Source organism: Dipodomys merriami, unplaced genomic scaffold (assembly GCF_024711535.1).
Source record: "Dipodomys merriami isolate MVZ:Mamm:240054 unplaced genomic scaffold, mDipMer1.0.p SCAF_31, whole genome shotgun sequence".
NCBI lineage: Eukaryota > Metazoa > Chordata > Mammalia > Rodentia > Heteromyidae > Dipodomys > Dipodomys merriami.
In genome coordinates this window covers 2,548,705-2,566,576 of record NW_027204604.1, presented here as the reverse complement: position 1 = coordinate 2,566,576, position 17,872 = coordinate 2,548,705, and the positions used below count along the sequence as shown (strand labels likewise).

General features: G+C 36.5%; 1 protein-coding gene across 1 annotated transcript in view; it reads right to left on the bottom strand.

Annotated features, from left to right (window-relative positions):
• The window catches only part of Ush2a (usherin), a 640,266-nt gene that overhangs the window by 605,088 nt on the left and 17,306 nt on the right, over positions 1–17,872 (bottom strand). Inside the window, exon 3 of the mRNA XM_070041435.1 lies at positions 160–292. Coding sequence (XP_069897536.1) covers positions 160–292 — 133 coding nt within the window. The remainder of the gene's footprint in view (positions 1–159; positions 293–17,872) is intronic.

Genomic DNA, 17,872 nt, shown 5'->3' with positions numbered 1-17,872 from the left:
CTGAATAATGAAAGAATATATGTCTCTTATATTCAGCTGCAAACCAGATGGTGGTAATATGTTTCAGCAGCCCTAAGAAATAAATACACCTTAACATTTTTAGCACTCTTTGTTTGATTTTTCTCTTGACTTACAAACAAATAGCCTTCTAAATCTTACCATTTGAACTCTGTCCTATTTGTACAGTACTGGAGGCAAAGTCTTCAACTGGACCACGCAGAGTTCTCACATCATAAGCTTTACTATCTTCCTCCAAACCATTGAAGAAGAAGCTGATTTTTGTCTGATGCACCTATAAGAAATGATCACCATGACTATTTTTAATGCATACATTGTTGTAGTATAATAACCCCATACTAGCAGTCTTTTTCAAGTTATTTTCCTATCTCTCTACTTTCTTCAGGTGGGAAGACTGGAAACGATTTATTTCAATAGCAAAGTGATAGCCCAGCATGATTACAAGACTACATATAAATCTACAGTGTGCTTCTGTGCTGGGTCAATATATCTCAAGGGACTCACTGGTATGCATAGTTTGTCCTATCACTAGCTTACTGCATTTGTAAGGTTGTTGGGGTTTTTTTTGAGAATATGGTGTTCTCTCAATGCCAAATGAATTTGGAGACAAGGTAGAATACAATAGAGAAAAATATTCAAGACCAGATATACCAGAAATGTATGTCAAAATAACTTACTAGTACAATATAGTCTTCCTAAATATTTACTAAGTTATTGGTATCCAGATGGCAAGTCTTAGATATATTGAATAACCAAATGACAAAAATGTGTCAGTCACATTGTAAGCTAATCAATCAAGCCACACTAACCACAGTATCTAACTTAAGGATTAGCAAATTTTTTTCATAAATGAATGGAAAGAAATTTTTTCTTTGCAAAGTAAATAATTAGTTTTTTTGTGAGCCAGATAGCCCTTGACACAATTGTTCATCTGAATGTATCAACAGAAAAGTAGTCATAGACAATATATAAATAACTCTGGATATAGTCCAATAACAATTAATTAACAAAAGACCCAACAGATATGATCATAGAATTTTGCTGTGTGATACAATTCCCGAGTAATCAATTCAGTCAACCTTTTGTGCAAAGTATCTCATAGACTGTCTCTCCACAACATGTTTGAGGAGAATGTACAATTAGAAAAGTGTCCCTTTCTTTTGACATCAACTTTACTCTGTTCACATGGTCTTTCTGTTCAAGTGCTTCTGACTTAAATATGAAGGGAATCACTATCATTCAAATTAGTAAATCAATCCAAAGGGCAGATAAAAGACTGGAGGAGGGAAGGACTGAAAGAAAAAAGAGGTGTAACAATGTCTTGCAATTCAGTGGTTGGAGTTAATACTAATTAAAATTGTATCTGCATTCAAAATATCATTCTTCTGTGGACTTTGAGTAATAACAAGTCAACATAGACTCATCAGTATAAAAATGTACCTCTTTGGTGTGGGGTTCTGCTATGGGAAAGGGTGTGGCTATGTGAAGGTAGGGGATATAGGGGAAACATCTTTACCATCCCACACACATCTGCAGTGAGCCTACATCTGGCCAATAAAGTATATTTTTAATGTTCTGTTAAAAAGGTCTTGCAAGAATTAGCGATGATATACATTTATCCTTTGATATCGTCAAATCATTATGAGAATTATTCCCACGGGGACTCCATTCAAACCTTCTAAGGGGATAGTGGAAAGGGGGAATATGAATGAAGAAGAGAACAGGGACAAACTCAGCAAAAATCCTCAATGTGAATCCCATATGTGATAAAGAAGTGAACATTGTGATGGGGAAAACAGAGGGGATGGAGGGTGACTGTCATCAAGATATGTAGATACTTAGATGGACATGTTAAAGATTGTAACCTTCTTGTACGACCTTTGAAAGTTCATAAAAATACAGAAAACCACATTTTAAAATAAAGAATATAAAATACACTAATTACCCCTCCTCCAAAAAAAATAATTTTAACAATGAACAGGGTTTCTCTGTATAGCCCTGAGTTAATAGTGGGAATTGGCACAAATAAGGTGAGGTCCTATGACCAATATCAGGGGAAAACAGCAGGTGTGAAATGCCAACCTAGAAAGACATTATATTTCCATTTCTTAAGCATAATAGAGCCAAATTAAAACATCTGCTCAAGTTGAATCTAAATAGTAACTTCCATTTATAAGGCTTTGCTTTACTTTAATTGAAAGGTCAAAGTTTAACAAAATAAATACCAGGAAAAGATACTTGAAAGGAATGGGGTAGGGTCAAGTGGAAAGGGGTAGAAAAATGAAGAGGAGAAGAATGGGAGAATTCAGTACAGCTTTCAATTCATATCCTACAAAATTAAGAAAAGTGAGAAAAGAAGGGGGTAGGGGAGAGATGGGCAAGAATGTGGAAAGGGCTGACACTGATCAAGGTGCACTGTAGTCGTAAACTTCCTTGTTAAACAGCAACTCCTTTGTACAACTACTTAAAGAAAAAATAAAAGACACTTCCCGGATTATCTTCACCTAAGTTTACTGATGTAAATTTATGTGTTCTTTAAATTTGTTCAAGTCACTTGAACACTGTTCATATTTATGTGTAACATTTCCAAATGTAGCCAGTTGTGGTGGAAATCATCCTTCTATTTCCATTACAATCGATGACTAAAAGAAGGCAGCACTGGTGGCTCACACCCATAATCCTAGCTACTCAGGAAGCTGAGATCTGAGGATCGTGGTTCAAAGCCAGCCAGAGCAGAAAAGTTCCTGTGAGACTCTTGTCTCCAACTAACCACTTAGAAACTGGAAGTGGTGCTGTGGCTCAACTGGTAGAGCACTTGCCTTGAGCACAAAGAGGCTCAGGGATAGCACCCAGGTCCTGAGTTCAATCCAACAATGGACAAAAATAAAGAATACACAACTAAAAGAAAATAAATCCCCTCAATGAAAACTCAATGAAACAAAAAATGTATCAGTTAATATTACAAATGTCTGTTAAAACTCATTTGTTGAAAACATTATTCAACATACTTTTCTCCATTCGCATCATCTAAACATACTCTTTTTTCTTAATTGTTGAATTTGACCTAATTTTAAAGCAAAACTCTTTAACATACATAAAATTATACATAAATACCCCATGCACCTGTATCTATTATTTCCTGCTGGGTAATAAGGCTGCCTTTCTTTCTTCCTTTTCCTTTTTTCTTTTTCTTTCTTTTTCTTTTTTGCATCCCATTTTTTACAGCCTGTTACTGTCATTTGGTGTTTGACTGTTATCATTATAAAAGATACAGCCTTTTCTACTTTGTTATTGGTAGCATTATCTCATGTTTTACAACATCTTCGCACAACATGCAGGCACATGAAATATAACTAGTGGAAAAGTTCTCGGTGGTATTAATGCATAAAAAAGAATGTGGTTCCATCTCTACTGTCTTTACCCAGCCAAAAGCTGATGAACAGCCAATTTTCCTTTATCACATTAACACAGCCATGAGGGAAACACATTTGTTCTAGTCAGCTACACTAAAGATACTATTACCAATCTAACATATACATGTTTTATATCAGCAGTATTCTCAGAGCATGAGGAAGCCAACCATATATTAACACTAGCATGACAGTTTATTTAAGAAAAGAAAATTGTCTCTGTAGAGGGACAGAAGTTGGAAATGTATGGCTAAAGCTCAGTGTCACTGGTCTAATAAAGGTAATAATTCTTAGGGTTTCTTTATAGCAGGTAGCTCCCCTCTGACAGCTCTGTCATATCATTCAAATAAAAATGTTGTCTTTTACAAGTTTAAGTGCACCTTTATTTTGAGTCAGATAGCAAGCATGGTTTTGATTTTCTGTATTCACTGTGTTATTTCGGTAGTCAGGAGTTCAGGACCTCCTCCTTTTTTTATTTTTATTTTTTATCAACTCATCACCTATTTGCTTAGCAGAAGAATTCAGTGTCACTTGCAGTGAATTTCAGATGTCTTCACGGGGTTGGTACTTGAGAAACCAAGAGTGATGACCCCCAGAGCCACTCTGGCCCATCACCCCCTCCCCTCCCCAGCCCCCTTTCTATAAATAAGATTACATCTTCTTTGGTTTTTCTGCACCATGTTTTATGTGCCAAGATTCTCCCAACTATTTTACAATTCTGATCTGGGGCCCCATCACAGGGAAACAGTGAATACTGGTGGATCTCTGCAATAGCTCATTCTGATCACCCCCTTGCCAGTTATTGAGGGGAATAGGAATATATACGAGGGAATTTCTGATTTGTGAAAAGAAAGCCTTTGGTGGAGGCAAACTTCCCATCTCTCTCATTCTCTAAGCCCTAGGAGGATGAGAGAAGCTTTGTGAGTGTTTATCAATGTGCTTTGAGGGAGTGAGCCTACAACATTGCCAGTAGCAGTTGCAGACGGGCCTTAAAAACCCCTCTCATAAGAGACCCAAGGACACTTCGGAAAGCAGAGATAGATGAACTGACCATTCTCAAGCCTTTATTCCCTGAGCGTTCCTTATTCAATTTAAACACATTCTTGATCAAGTGTGTGTTCCTATGAGAGAGTGTATTCATCCCTTTGAGTGCAAAACTGTACTACATTTTCTTAAAAAGACACTATCCTCCTATTCTCCTGCTTGATTAGTAGGGAGTGTAATTCAAAAGACATGAAAGTTGCACATTTATAGCTGAACAGTTATAAAGGGAAAATATCACCAAGTCCACCTGAACAAAGGGATTCTCATTGTCCATAATTGCCTATTCTCTTGAAAAGCCAGTTATCTGTTGCTCTTCTACTACCACTGGCCACTAACTACCCAAAGAAACAGTTCAGTTATGCTAAGGAAAGTAATAGATAGCATACTACACTGCCCTCCTACTTGAAAATGGGTTTCCTATTCTCTGGATCCTTCTAATTTAAATTTAATCAAACTTCAGCCAGGTACCTGTGGCTCACACCTGTAATCCTAGCCACTCAGGTGACTAAGATCTGAGGATCATGTTTTAAAGCCAAACCCAGTCAGAAAAGTCTCCATGAGACTCTTGGCTCCAATTAAACACTCAAACACTGGAAATGGAGCTCTGGCTCAAAGTGGCAGAGCACTAGACTTGAGCAAAAGAGCTCAGGAGCAACACCCAAGCCCCAAGTTCAAGCTTCAAGACTGACAAAAAAAAACAAAACAAAACATCAAACCAGTACACAGAGTGGCTCTATGACTTACACCAAAAAAATAAGGATCCTTTCTCTCAGAAAGATTATATACAAGATCACAAATTAGTTTTACCATATTGAGCAATTGAGCAGTATTCAAATCAGTATAAATGATGATACTTGTTTTAAATTTCAGTACTGAACTGCAATAAGTTCAACAAATCATTGTCTACTTCATTGTTTCCTCTTTCTATGAGTGCATGTTATGTCTCACAGAACCTTCTCTATGTGACTTGCCTTCTTGGAATTAATTACAAACCTCCCCAAAACATTCAATTGTGTTAGTCTTACAGATCTTATCTTAAAGTAAAACCAGTTTAAGGGTGCTAAATAACATCTTTTTTACTATATTTAATAAGGAGTAGATTGGCAGCACATCCAAAATTCAAATTCACCCTTGAAAAATGATGATAGATTATACAAATAGAATGAACATCCTTTCAAATGTTAAGGAATTCAAACACAAAAGAAAGAAAGAAAGAAAATCACTGTGATCTTAATCATAAGGAGGAACTTTTTGGAGTTAAAAAAAAAACTTAGGCTTTCTGAAATAGAAGTTATCCTGAAATAGAAATTTCTATTTCTAAGTAAAAGAAGGATTTGCATATATGATTTTACTACTATCTGTAATTTTTAAGCACGAGACAATTTATCCTGAAAACTCCTTACGGTTACTTCAAAATTCCACTCGCTATATTCTCCTGCATGAGAACACATGGACTCCTAGAGCCTAGCTGATTGCCATTGCCCAACTAAGGTCTTCTGAGGGTATTCCTAACTCAGCCCATCTAATTTTGTTACTAACCTTCACCATCAGCCAAACCCCAGTCTCATTGGTAAGAGGTCCTTACTGTCTGGTGCTCACATGCTCAATACTAAGTTTAGGATTTATTCCCTTTTTTTTTTTATTATGCAGGCATTTACCTCAGTTTTGCTCTGCTTTTTTAAACATGCATCCCCAAATCCCACATGCTTCAATAATACTTTGCCAACGACTTCCATATAACAAGAGAAGTTAATGTTAATATGTCTTGTAAAATTGGCATGTCAGGCATTGTTCTAAGAATGTCATATGCATTCACTCTTTTATCTTCACAGGTAGGTTGGTGGTTATATTCATAAAGATAATAAAACTATGCCATACCAAAAACAAAACTTATCTGAGATCATGTGGAATGGGTTCCACAACAAGTTTGAAGTGCGTAAAATTCAGCCCTTTGGGTGACTGGATCAATTTGTGTGTCTCTCTGCCCCAATTCTATCCAGTCATGATGCAGGCTTCTTGGAGATGCCTCTCCCAATGAGAGGGGTACTTCTTCCTGTACACTGCCATCACTTACTCTTTTATACTTCAACCGTCCACAGTGGAACATTGCCACAGACAAATGAGGATCCTGAGACTTAAGTATTCTTGCATTATATCTCTGAGGATTTTCGGAACCCTTTAGTCTTTGAACTGCTTTTTACATTATACATCTTCAAACTGAAAGGTATCTTTCTATGTGTCTTCACTTCATAAATCCTACTTCTAACAATTGAGAACACACTAAACAAATCTAATCTCCTTTCCATGCGAGAGCTTACATAGATAAAAGAAATGTTAAAAAAAAAAAAAGCCATTCCTCTCCTAAATCTCTCCGTGGATAGATATGCTTATTTCTATGATATTCTAAATGTGACATAATTTTAAGTCTCTTCCTCCTTGAAATTTGGCTCCATATGTTATAATATCTAGATGTTGTTTGACCTTTCAAATTGATACAGGATTATCGTTGCTTTAATACAATTCAAAATGGCTTGCTAAATTTTGCCAATGACATCATGAAGCCAAACTGAGAAATTAAATTGAGCTAACTATTCACTCAAGTGGTAAATCTATTTTTTAATTGTCATTACTTTTAAACCGCATCTATCTCATATTGTACATGTGTAGGTGTTTTATGGGCCTAAGGGCAAGAATTAATCCATTTTATCTCATCTTGTTAGAATTAACCCCTTGGTCCAGGATATCAAAATCTTTCTCTAATTTCTTTTTGTTTTTTGTTTTTTCTTTGTTAAGCCATGAGGCTTGCACCCAGGGCCTGCCCACTGTCCCTGAGCACTTTTGCCCAAGGCTAATACTTCACTGTTTTGAGCTCTGCTTCTGGTTTTCTGGTGTTTAATTGGAGACAAGAATCTCATAGGGACTTTTCTCCTCAGGCTGGCTTTGAACCAACATCCTCAGTTCTCAGCCTCCTGAGTAGGTAGGATTACAGGTATGAGCTACCAGTGTCTGGCTCAAAATCCTTTTTGTATAGCTTTTCTATCATTCAGTATATTTTCCGTCTTTCCAAGATTTATGTTATTTACAAGTTTGGTAAATGTACTTTATATGCAACGCAGAACCCAAAAACTTACCGACTGATGCCCCCAAAATACAACTACCAACACAATCTATGTTACAAGTTTAACAATAAAGAAAATACACCTAGTGAATATAATATATCGTAGTAGGATACTTCATATACTTTGCAAGGAAGTATATTTATCATATACTTTGAAATCCTCAGATTGTTAAGAATTCTAAGCAGTGGTTTGTTGTTAAAAAATATAGTTCTAGCCAGACACTGGTGGCTATAATCCTACACACACACACACACACACACACACACACACACACACACACACATAATTTTAGACAAAAACAGAAGCACTAGGGCATGAGTTAAAATTCATATCCTGTTAAATAATGAATTTTTTTATTATTTTATATTCTTAAAATGAACACTTTTCCACAAATATCTTCTGAACTTTGTGTCATCTTAGATTTTTTTTTAATTCCATAGATAGTACTGAAGAAAATTTGTTAAAAATATGAATCATGCTGGGCACCAATGGCTCACACCTGTAATCCTAGCTACTCAGGAGACTGAGACCTGAGGATCACACTTCAAAGCCAGCACTGACAGGAAAGTCTGTGTTTTATAGTTCACAGTTACAGAGTCCAAATCTCTCATATCTCTTCACATGTCATTTTTCCCCAGGTAAGCAATGACTGTCATCAAAACTAAGTCTGAAAATTTAGTGGGCTATGTATTTAGAATAGCTCCCTCTTTGTAAAGCCTGGATTAGTTTACCAAAAAGGTCAACAGGCCTCAGAAATGCAAAGACTAGATAAAATCATTTGTTATGAAAAACATCTGTGTAATGATTTTACTCATTAAAAAGAAAAACATAATGAGCTTATAACTACTTTCAGCATACTTTTTAAGAGAAAGAATGAAGGTAGGTATTAAAAGGTGAACAATTAAAAGCCAAGGGTGAGAATTATCACGGATATATTTACTACTAAAGAAATGTATTACACATTGTCTCTCACACAATGCTTTCAGTTAAGCTTATTTCAATGGTGTTCTGTACTTTCTAATACTTGAAACAATGGATGTTTGTAAATTAGTATAGCTCCCATCATGTAAATATAATTAGGTTGAGGCTTACTACCTGCCACAAATTCACCTTCGAATTTGAATTTCACTTACTCAAGTTAGGTTGAGATCTCAAGACTTCTTTTAAAAGCGTTAGTTATAGGATTAAGAGATTTAGGATTAACTAAATCTGTATTGTCACTCAGATCTCAGCTATTATCTTAAGTTTTTTTTAACACCCACACAGACCTAAATTATTACCTAGGAACTTCCTATCACATTCTTTTTAATTCTTTGGATATTTTTTTCCACTCTGGAGATTTCCTATTTATCTAGGCATCCTTTAATATGTATGCATATACAATAATGTCTGCTTTAATCAGTTAACTGCATTAGTCTTCATTCTTGGAACAAAGTCTTTCTGATTCAAACATATACATCATTCAGCACAACTCTCTTGTAAAATAACATTTTATGTAACTTCTGTAATTTTTTTCCTATTCACTTTTTGTTTATAATAATGAAATTCCTTTTCTTGGAGTTCACTTCATACAATATTATTTTCTATGGCCCTATGCACACAGCTGTTGAGCCTTTGAGATCTGCTGGTATGCACATCTTTCTTTGGCCTCAATGTGTGAATGTCTGAAGACCTATATAATTTATCATATCCTAGTGTATATATAGTATATATATATATATATATATATATATATTTAAATCATTTAGTGTGTTTTATTTTCTTTCTCCTTTATCATGTTATTAGTTTGTGTTTGGGAGGGTATGGGGGTCACAGAAAAGGTGGAAGAGAGAATATATACAACAGTGTATTTGAAACACTACTTTAAATGGGCTTAAATTTAAGCAATGTTCCTTTTTTTTTTTTTTTTGTCTGTCGTGGGGCTTGAACTCTGGGCGTGGGTGGTATCTCTCAGCTCTTCAGTTCAAGGAGAGCACTCTACTGCTTGAGCCATAGTATCACTTCCAGTTTCTAGTGGTTTACTGGAGATAAGAGTCTCATGGACTTTCCTGCCCAGGCTGGCTTTGAACCTTGGTCCTCAGATCTCAGCCTCCTGAGTTGCTAGGATTATAGTCATGAGCCACCGGTGCCCAGCTAAGCAATGTTACTTAAAGAGGAGGATTGATGAGAAATTCCAGTTTCATTTCAGCTTTTCTTTAATGATATGCAAGAGGGAGTTAGTCTGATAATGAAACTGAAGATGACATTAAATTGAGAGGCACTATAAAATTGACTGACAACATAATAGAAAATAGATATTGCAAAGAAACTTGAAGAATGAGAGTCACTCTCATTAAATGGAAGGTAATTTAGGATAAACATACATTTAGAATAACATCTGTTGCTAAGTAGCTAAAACTATTTATGAATGACACTATCACTACCTTGTTTTTCCTGTGAAATAACAATATACCCAGCAGCAGACAGAATCCACAATCAACAAAAAAATCAGAGATCAGAAATGCTATGAACAAGCTGGGCACCAGTAGTTCATGCCTATAATCCTAGCTATTCAGAAGGAAACTAATATCTCAGGATCATGGTTCAAAGCTAACCTGGGCAGGAAAGTCCATGAGACTCTTATCTCCAATTAACCATCAAAAAGCCAGAAGTAGAGCTGTGGCTCAAGTGATAGAGAGCTAGCTTTAAGTAAAAGAAGCTTAGGGACAGCACACACGCTCTGAGTTCAAGTCCCAGGAATGGCACAAAAAGAAGGAAAGAAGGAAGGAAGGAAGAAAGGAAGGAAGAAAGGAAGGAAGGAAGGAAGGAAGGAAGGAAGGAAGGAAGGAAGGAAGGAAGGAAGGAAGGAAGGAAGGAAGAAAGGAAGAAAAATTAATAACAGAAGAAAAGTTCTAAGGGTTATATAGAGTCCAGCAATGTTAAAATAATGTATATTATTTTAAGGAAATTCCAGATAACTTCTAGTGGACAGTAAAGTTCAGAGAAGGCTGAGTAGGGAGGAGATCCATGAAGAGAAAATGAAACTACTGATAAAAATATGTGAGAAAAATCAGAATCACTAGTTCAGCCAGAGATTTTATAAAGGTTTCAGGAAAAAAGAACACTATGTTATACAAGCAGCCTTATTTTAAAAGACTACAAAGCAGTAACAAAGGAAGATTTCTGTTCCAGATAGAAGAGACTACATACACAGAATTTTAAAAATTACAAATGTTCATCCATTCTTGAGAAAGAATTTGATCGATGTATTCCTTCTCACATCACTTCTATATCAACACTGTGTGTGAGGAGAGTGCCGGTATTGGGGCTTGAACCTAGTACTTGGTCACTGCCCCTAAGATTTTCCACTCAAGGCTAGGTCACCTCCACTTCTGACTTGTTGCTGCTTACTTGGAGATGAGTGTCTTCTGTTTTTTTCTGGCCGTCTGGCTTTGAATCACAATCTTCAGATCTCGGACTCTTGAGTAGCTGACTTTACAGGCGTGAGCCACCTGGCTATATCAACATCTAGTATCAGATTCACATCAACACTTCTATTTGTTTATGTTTCATTATATTAGCTATCTATTGAATGACAGTGTTCTATATTGTGGCATATATGAAGAAATAAATTGTCTCGAGTACATTTTTTAAATAGTCTTGACTGTATTCTCCCCCTGTTCCCCTTCATCTATCTACCCCTTTCCCCTTGGTCCCATTCTCTCTTGCACCATTTCCTGGTGCTGACTGAATCTTTATTGCTCAGGACAGTTCCTGGTAAATTCTTAGTATTTATAAAAAGCAAATAAACTCAAATTTTGGCAACTGCTCAGCCTCACCTTCATAGCATGCAGCTATTCAGGACTGTTTTCTGACAAGCCACTGCATTAGGTAAAGCAGGGAATTCAAACTGAAAGCCGACCTTATAATATTTAAATCTGGGTGCTCATTGACAGAGCTGTGGCAATGTAAATTTAGAAATTATGAACTTTGGCAAACATGCATACAAACATAATGCTAGAAGTTACAATTTTCAATGCAATATCCAGAGAGAAAAATATAGATTGAAAAGTACATATTAACTTTTTTTTTAACAACACAAGACCCTGCGTGAAAGAAGATAAGCCTTTGATTCGCATACTATACACAAAAAGATACTGGGGGGGAAAAAAAACTATATTGACTACAGATCCTGTAGGATTGAATTCTAAAGAACACTCCAAGATGTAATAGCAGTCATCATTTAATGATTAAAAAGGTGGCTCAAATATTCACCTAAGAAAACATTACCATATTCTCAAGAATATTCCCTGACAACCTCCTAAAATGATGATATATGCTCTTAGGTCTGGAAGTTTCAGGATACAGAAAGAAACTCATAAGAATCCCATAAGTTACAAAAAAAAAAAAAGCCAGTGAAGGATTGACCCCAAGCCACCAAGATTCCTCTGACACAGGCAGGGCAATCTACCTAAGCCTGCCTGCAGACATTCCATCATGCACTCAACTGAAAAGTCCCCACCCCCCAGACCTAGTGGTTTTTTCATTGACCTCTGCCTCCTTGCTCAGACCTCATACAAACCCAGCTCCTGTCCCACCTCTTTGCACAGTCTCCAAGCCTAGAAAGGCACCTCCTACCCACACCTACCCCTTTCAAAAGATGGAAATGCTCGCAAATAGAGAAACACAAGTCAAATTGAGACATTAGGCCAGGGTGTTATTAAATGGGTACTCGTGTATTTTATCCATTTAGATGTCATGTAAAATTCAAATAGTAGTTATGATGATAATACTGTGAAGTAAAAATACAATATTAAATATGGCCTTTTCTATCATACACTAGATTCTGGTTTGTTTGTTTGTTTTTGTTTTTGTTTTTTAACCTTTTTGCCCATATTGGGGCTTGAGCTCCAGTCTTATGATCTTGATTATTTTGCTATTTGTTGTTTAACTCATAGACAATGCTCTGCCACTAGAGCCATACCTCTACTTCTGCCTTCTTGCTGGTTAAGCAGAGATAAGAATCTCATGGACATTTCTATCCAATGTTGTCTTTGAACTAAGTTTTTCAGATCTCAACCAACGGAGTCGCTGAGGTGAGGTGGTATGAGCCCCTGACACCTCATATGCTGGATTCTTAATTCGTAGTTATTCTGACAGAAACCAAAATATGAGGAGGAGAAAGGACTATAAAGCCAAAGATATGATCATTTCTTTATTTTCATATGGCTCTTAAATAACTTCATGTCTAAAATTTATGAATTGAAGAATATAGGCTTAAATTATTTTTACATGGAGATTTAAAATTTTTCTTCAGCACAAATAAAAACCAAATTTTATATCTTTCAAATTACCAAAGAGGGAAAAAATACTTCCAAACACATTAAAATGACTTACTTGCCAAAAAATTAAGGGGAGAGAAGGAGGGACTGAAGGAGGAGAAAGAGAGGGATGGGTAGATGAAGTGCAGGTAATGCTCAGAAGGAAAACGTGCGGCTGGCAGTAAGACTTGATGAAATATGGGCCAGGTACAGTATCAAATGCAAATGAATCGTTTTGTCTAACATTAGAAGAAAAGTAAAAAGATGCCTCTCAGTATTGACAGGAATATGAGAATTGAGCTCGTTAATTGGTAGAAGTGTGCATTAGTCAGACATTGTCTGAAGGCAATCTGTCAATATGTACTGAAAATACGGTTATGTAACCCTCTTTGAGTCAACAGCTGGACTTCTGAAATTTACCCTGGGGCTACACTGAGGATGTAGCTCCAATTGCAAATCATTAATTTATAGTGACTTCCATCCAACTGTTTGTTTGTCTTTAGTATTGTTCTGCCATCTACATATTGGTATAGAAGCAGATAAATGTTTTGAGGATAGGTGCTTAAAGAGGAGGAACCAAAATGAAATTAAAAAGTAGAGAAGTTATCAACACTGTATGTGTATATATGTATGAGTATGAGTGTGTGTGTGTGCACACGTGTTTGTGGTGTATGTGTGTGGCTGAGCCTAGAAATGAATGGCATGAACCCAATAGATCCTATGTCATGCAAGTGTCTAGGGATTGAACATTGAACATTGTACTATAGCCTGATGTCATTATTTGGAGTCAATGTATCTTCAGAAAAGAGCATGTAGTGTGCTCAAGCAGAGCATAAAGAAGGTAAAGCTACATGGTCATCAACTGAAGGATGATGACAGAGAGACAATCTAAGTAAAAGGTGATGCTTCATTGTATCTCAGTGATGCCCAAGCTGCCAGCACTTGCAAAAACACAGGCAAGTATGGATCAAAGGTACATGCATCATTGCTGGCTTTAAGGGGACTATTGCTTTCCATAGCTAGGTAGAAGAAAAATAGAAATGCAATTTCTATATTTCTACCAGCTACCAGAAGCTAGGTACTTGAAAAGGAGATACCCAAGTACCTTGCACTTGGAGAGACAAAGAAAGGTAAGAGAAGAAACAGCATCTATATAAGTCAAAGATTTTGCAGAATTTTGGGCAGTAATTTGAAAGGACATTGGTGGTGATACTTTATAGACTATGGTTCACTAAACACAGCCTCAAGTACAGGACAAAATATAGATGTAGGCTAAGGATGGTAGAGAGTTTTAGGAATGCTTGTGCGAATAGAAGATTCACAGTACTACTGCAATCAGGGTAATGGTTGGCTGTGGTGCTATGTTGACACCTAGCAAATTTCTGGTATAGAAATTTTACTCAAGTATCCAGACTAATATCATCAAGTACTCAGGACACCCTAACCTGACATGAAATTCCCCTTATGTTTTCATCATAGTATGGTCCTGCATACAATCTACACAAGGCAAACTTCAACTCCACCCTTTCCCAGTTACAAGAGCATTGTAACCTTTATGGCTTTCTACCTCCTGACTGCAACCTGTAATTCTGCACTCTACCTTGCAAACTTTTCAATCCTAAAGTTCCAGGTTAAATTCTTTACAACCAATAATGAAGAGAGAGAGAGAAAAAAACCAAACTTATTCTCAGTGATGTATCTGTACTAGTCTGTAAATTTTTGTCACTCCTGTTTGGCTAAAGGAATCTCATTGAGATTCCTTTGGAGCCAAAGCTGTTTACAGAATATCTAATATGGTCAGTTGTAAAATCTCAACACAATGTCATGTGTCTTTTTAACTGTGTAGTGATTATGGATAACAGAAACAATGGAGAGTAGTCATTGAAAAGAATAACCACTTCACCATTTAGATTCTTAGACTCTGAAAATATGACTATGACACCCTAAAAAATCTGACAGATTTTGATGGGGTTTTGATGTAAGCTAGGACAAATATATTTTTAAATATGGATCAATTGCTTTGTTGTTGTTATTATTGCTATTATTATTATTGGCTTGAATGAGTTTGTTTTGAAGTTGTTTGTCTGCTGACACAGTCATGCTCTAATCAGGCTGCCCTAAAATTGCTCTGAAGCCTGAACTGGCCACCAACAAGACCTTCAGAAACAAAGAAGAAAATAATGCAGGATCTAGAATGTGCAAACGTTATCATTTTAGGAAAGAAATAGGGCACACTTTGGAAAAGACAAAAATCAAAATGCCTAGACATGCTTGCAGATTGAGTATCAGCTACAGAATGAGATTGTTGACAAGGAAAATAGCTGAAGACTTAATGTTTGCAACACTTACATTTTGTTTTGCTATGCAATAAAGTACCGGATGCCAATCACAATGACATTTTTATAGCACAAAAATTAACTATCTATCTTTAACAATCTGGTTTCCATTTTTCATTTTCACCACAAGGTATGACATGGCTGACCTGATGAAAAATTTTCAATATAGATAACAATTGGGGAGAAAGAGGGTACGAGCGTACACACCTATAATCCCAGCTACTCAAGAGGCAGAGACTGGAAGGATCAGGGTAGAGGTCAATCTAGCAAGACCACCATCTCAACAAATGAGTCACTCATAATAATAGGAACCCCTGAAACCCTAACTGTGCAGGAACCATAGATAGAAGCATCACAGTCTGAGGTAGAACTTGGTGAAGAAGTGTGAAATCCTATCTGAAAAAAATGATAAAAGCAAAAGGATTGCGGATGTGACTCAAGCGGTAGAGAACTTGCTTGGCAAAGCGCATGACACTCAGTTCACATTCCAGCACTGTCAAAAACATTTTTTTTTTGCATTGATTATGCCATGCAGGTTGAACTGTCCAAGATCAATATTCCCATGTGTAGAGACTCTCCTTCAAATGTTAAACGTTTTGTAATTATTACACAGGAAAGCTTGGGTGCAGAACTTGGTTGAACAGCACCCAGCCTCCAGGTGGCCCAGAGTGTTTTACAAATTAACAAGGTGGCTATCAGCAGTGTGGGAACTTCAATAGGCAAACACAGAATCTATTAAGAACTCAATAATACCCTTTACTGATCCTCAAGTGTTAAAAGCTGCTTTATGGCAACACTTCCAAAATGTGTCACGGGGGTCTTTAATGCCCAGTGCCAACAGAGACAGAAATAAAGGACCTCATTTTAACATTTAACCTGACAGGATATCCCATCTGCCCTCTCTTTCTCTCCCCCATTTCCATTGTCACACTGTCTGAATTAAGGATGAGGCAAGATTCTGGGGTGGGAATTCTACTCAAATATCTACTTGAATAGCATCAGCTCTCTTGACCCTGTAACCTCCCCTTTTGTCCAGATCTCCTGAGAATCAAGCTTGTGTCACACAATAACTAGCTGTCTCTTGAATAGCATTATTAAAGAAGGGGGGGTGGGTGGGATCTATTTTCTATAAACTGAGATTATTTTAATATTCTCATTGAATCTACAATTTAAGACAATCCTTAAGAATCTTCTCCTTAAAGATTTTCTCTTTGTGGGGGACCTAATCATTGCTTATCTTGACGTTGCTTTTTGTTACTGTTCATAACAAACACAACATCTGGACATTAAGATGAAAAGTTTATAACTAGAAATAATGGTACACACCTTTAATCTCAGCCTTCAGGAAGTTGAGGTAAGAGGATAATACACTAGACTACAAAGCAAGAAAGCAAGAAGGAAATCAGGGAGGCAGACAGAAAGAAAGCATAGAGAAAGAAGTGGGGGAGGGGGGGAGTGGAGTCAAATAGAAGATAGTGAAATAGAAATAGGAGAATGGGAGGACGGGACAGAAGACCTTGTACAGTAATACTATCACTGAAACATATACAAAGGAATTCCAAATGAGTCAAGTCTCCAAAGATGCATTTTTATCATGTGGTACCGCATCACTTCTAACCTAAAAGCAGCTTTCTACATGAGTCAGGAGGCATTGCACAGGGCCTTGTTCTCAGTCAGACCCAAATGCAAATGCCACATTAACAGAAAAAAATCAAAGGAGGACGGTGGGGAGAACTAGCTAGAGCCGTGCTTATCTGCATAACACTCAAAGAGGAGGGCCATTTCTGAGCTGCTGATTGCAGGGCTGTGGCTTTGGCCCAGGGATCTCCTGCTGCTTTTTCTGTAAGGAGATTCCTGTTCTTTGTCACTTAACCATGCAGGTCTTCCCCTGCCTCCCAAAACATACTCTTCAAACAGTCACAGGCATATGGAAACCAACCTATTTTCTCCTATCTGACAAATTTCACAAAGCTATATATAACCACAGGAGAAGAATACCATTCAAAGTAGTGTCGGATGGGGAATAAAGTAACTGAAAGGACACTACTGCAGAGCCCATTTCTAGAATGTCGATTTCTATCATGAAAAAGAAGAAAAGGGTCTTAGTTTATAATCGCATGCGTCAATGCAAAAATGTGCAAATACTAAGCCACTTAACCAATGACTATATATGTGTGTGTGTTTATATATAACATGTTTTATGTATAATTACTGTAAATGACCATATATAGATAATATATAATGACTATATATGACTAGATATATAAAATTTTAAGTACTTTTTTTAAAACAGGTCAAATGAAGCTCTCTGCACAGTATATAAACACTGAATAAATACCATTATTTAACTTCTTGAGTTTTAAAGAAACTTCCATTTCCAATGTAGAAATAACAAATTACTTTTCAAAGTGAGTTACAAAGTGATGAAAGTATTGCAACAGTTACACTTGAAAATGTCTTAACACTGGAATATAGTCTCCACTTAATTGCTTCTAGAAACTTCTTCCCAGATTACATTTCCCAGAGAGGATTTTCTAATTAAAATAATTTTTAATCTTAATGTTTATTTTTCAATAGAAAACTCTGCTTAACCTGTCTTCTTTTCCTGCGTTTGAACTTTTCTTTAATCTTTGAAGGAATTAGCT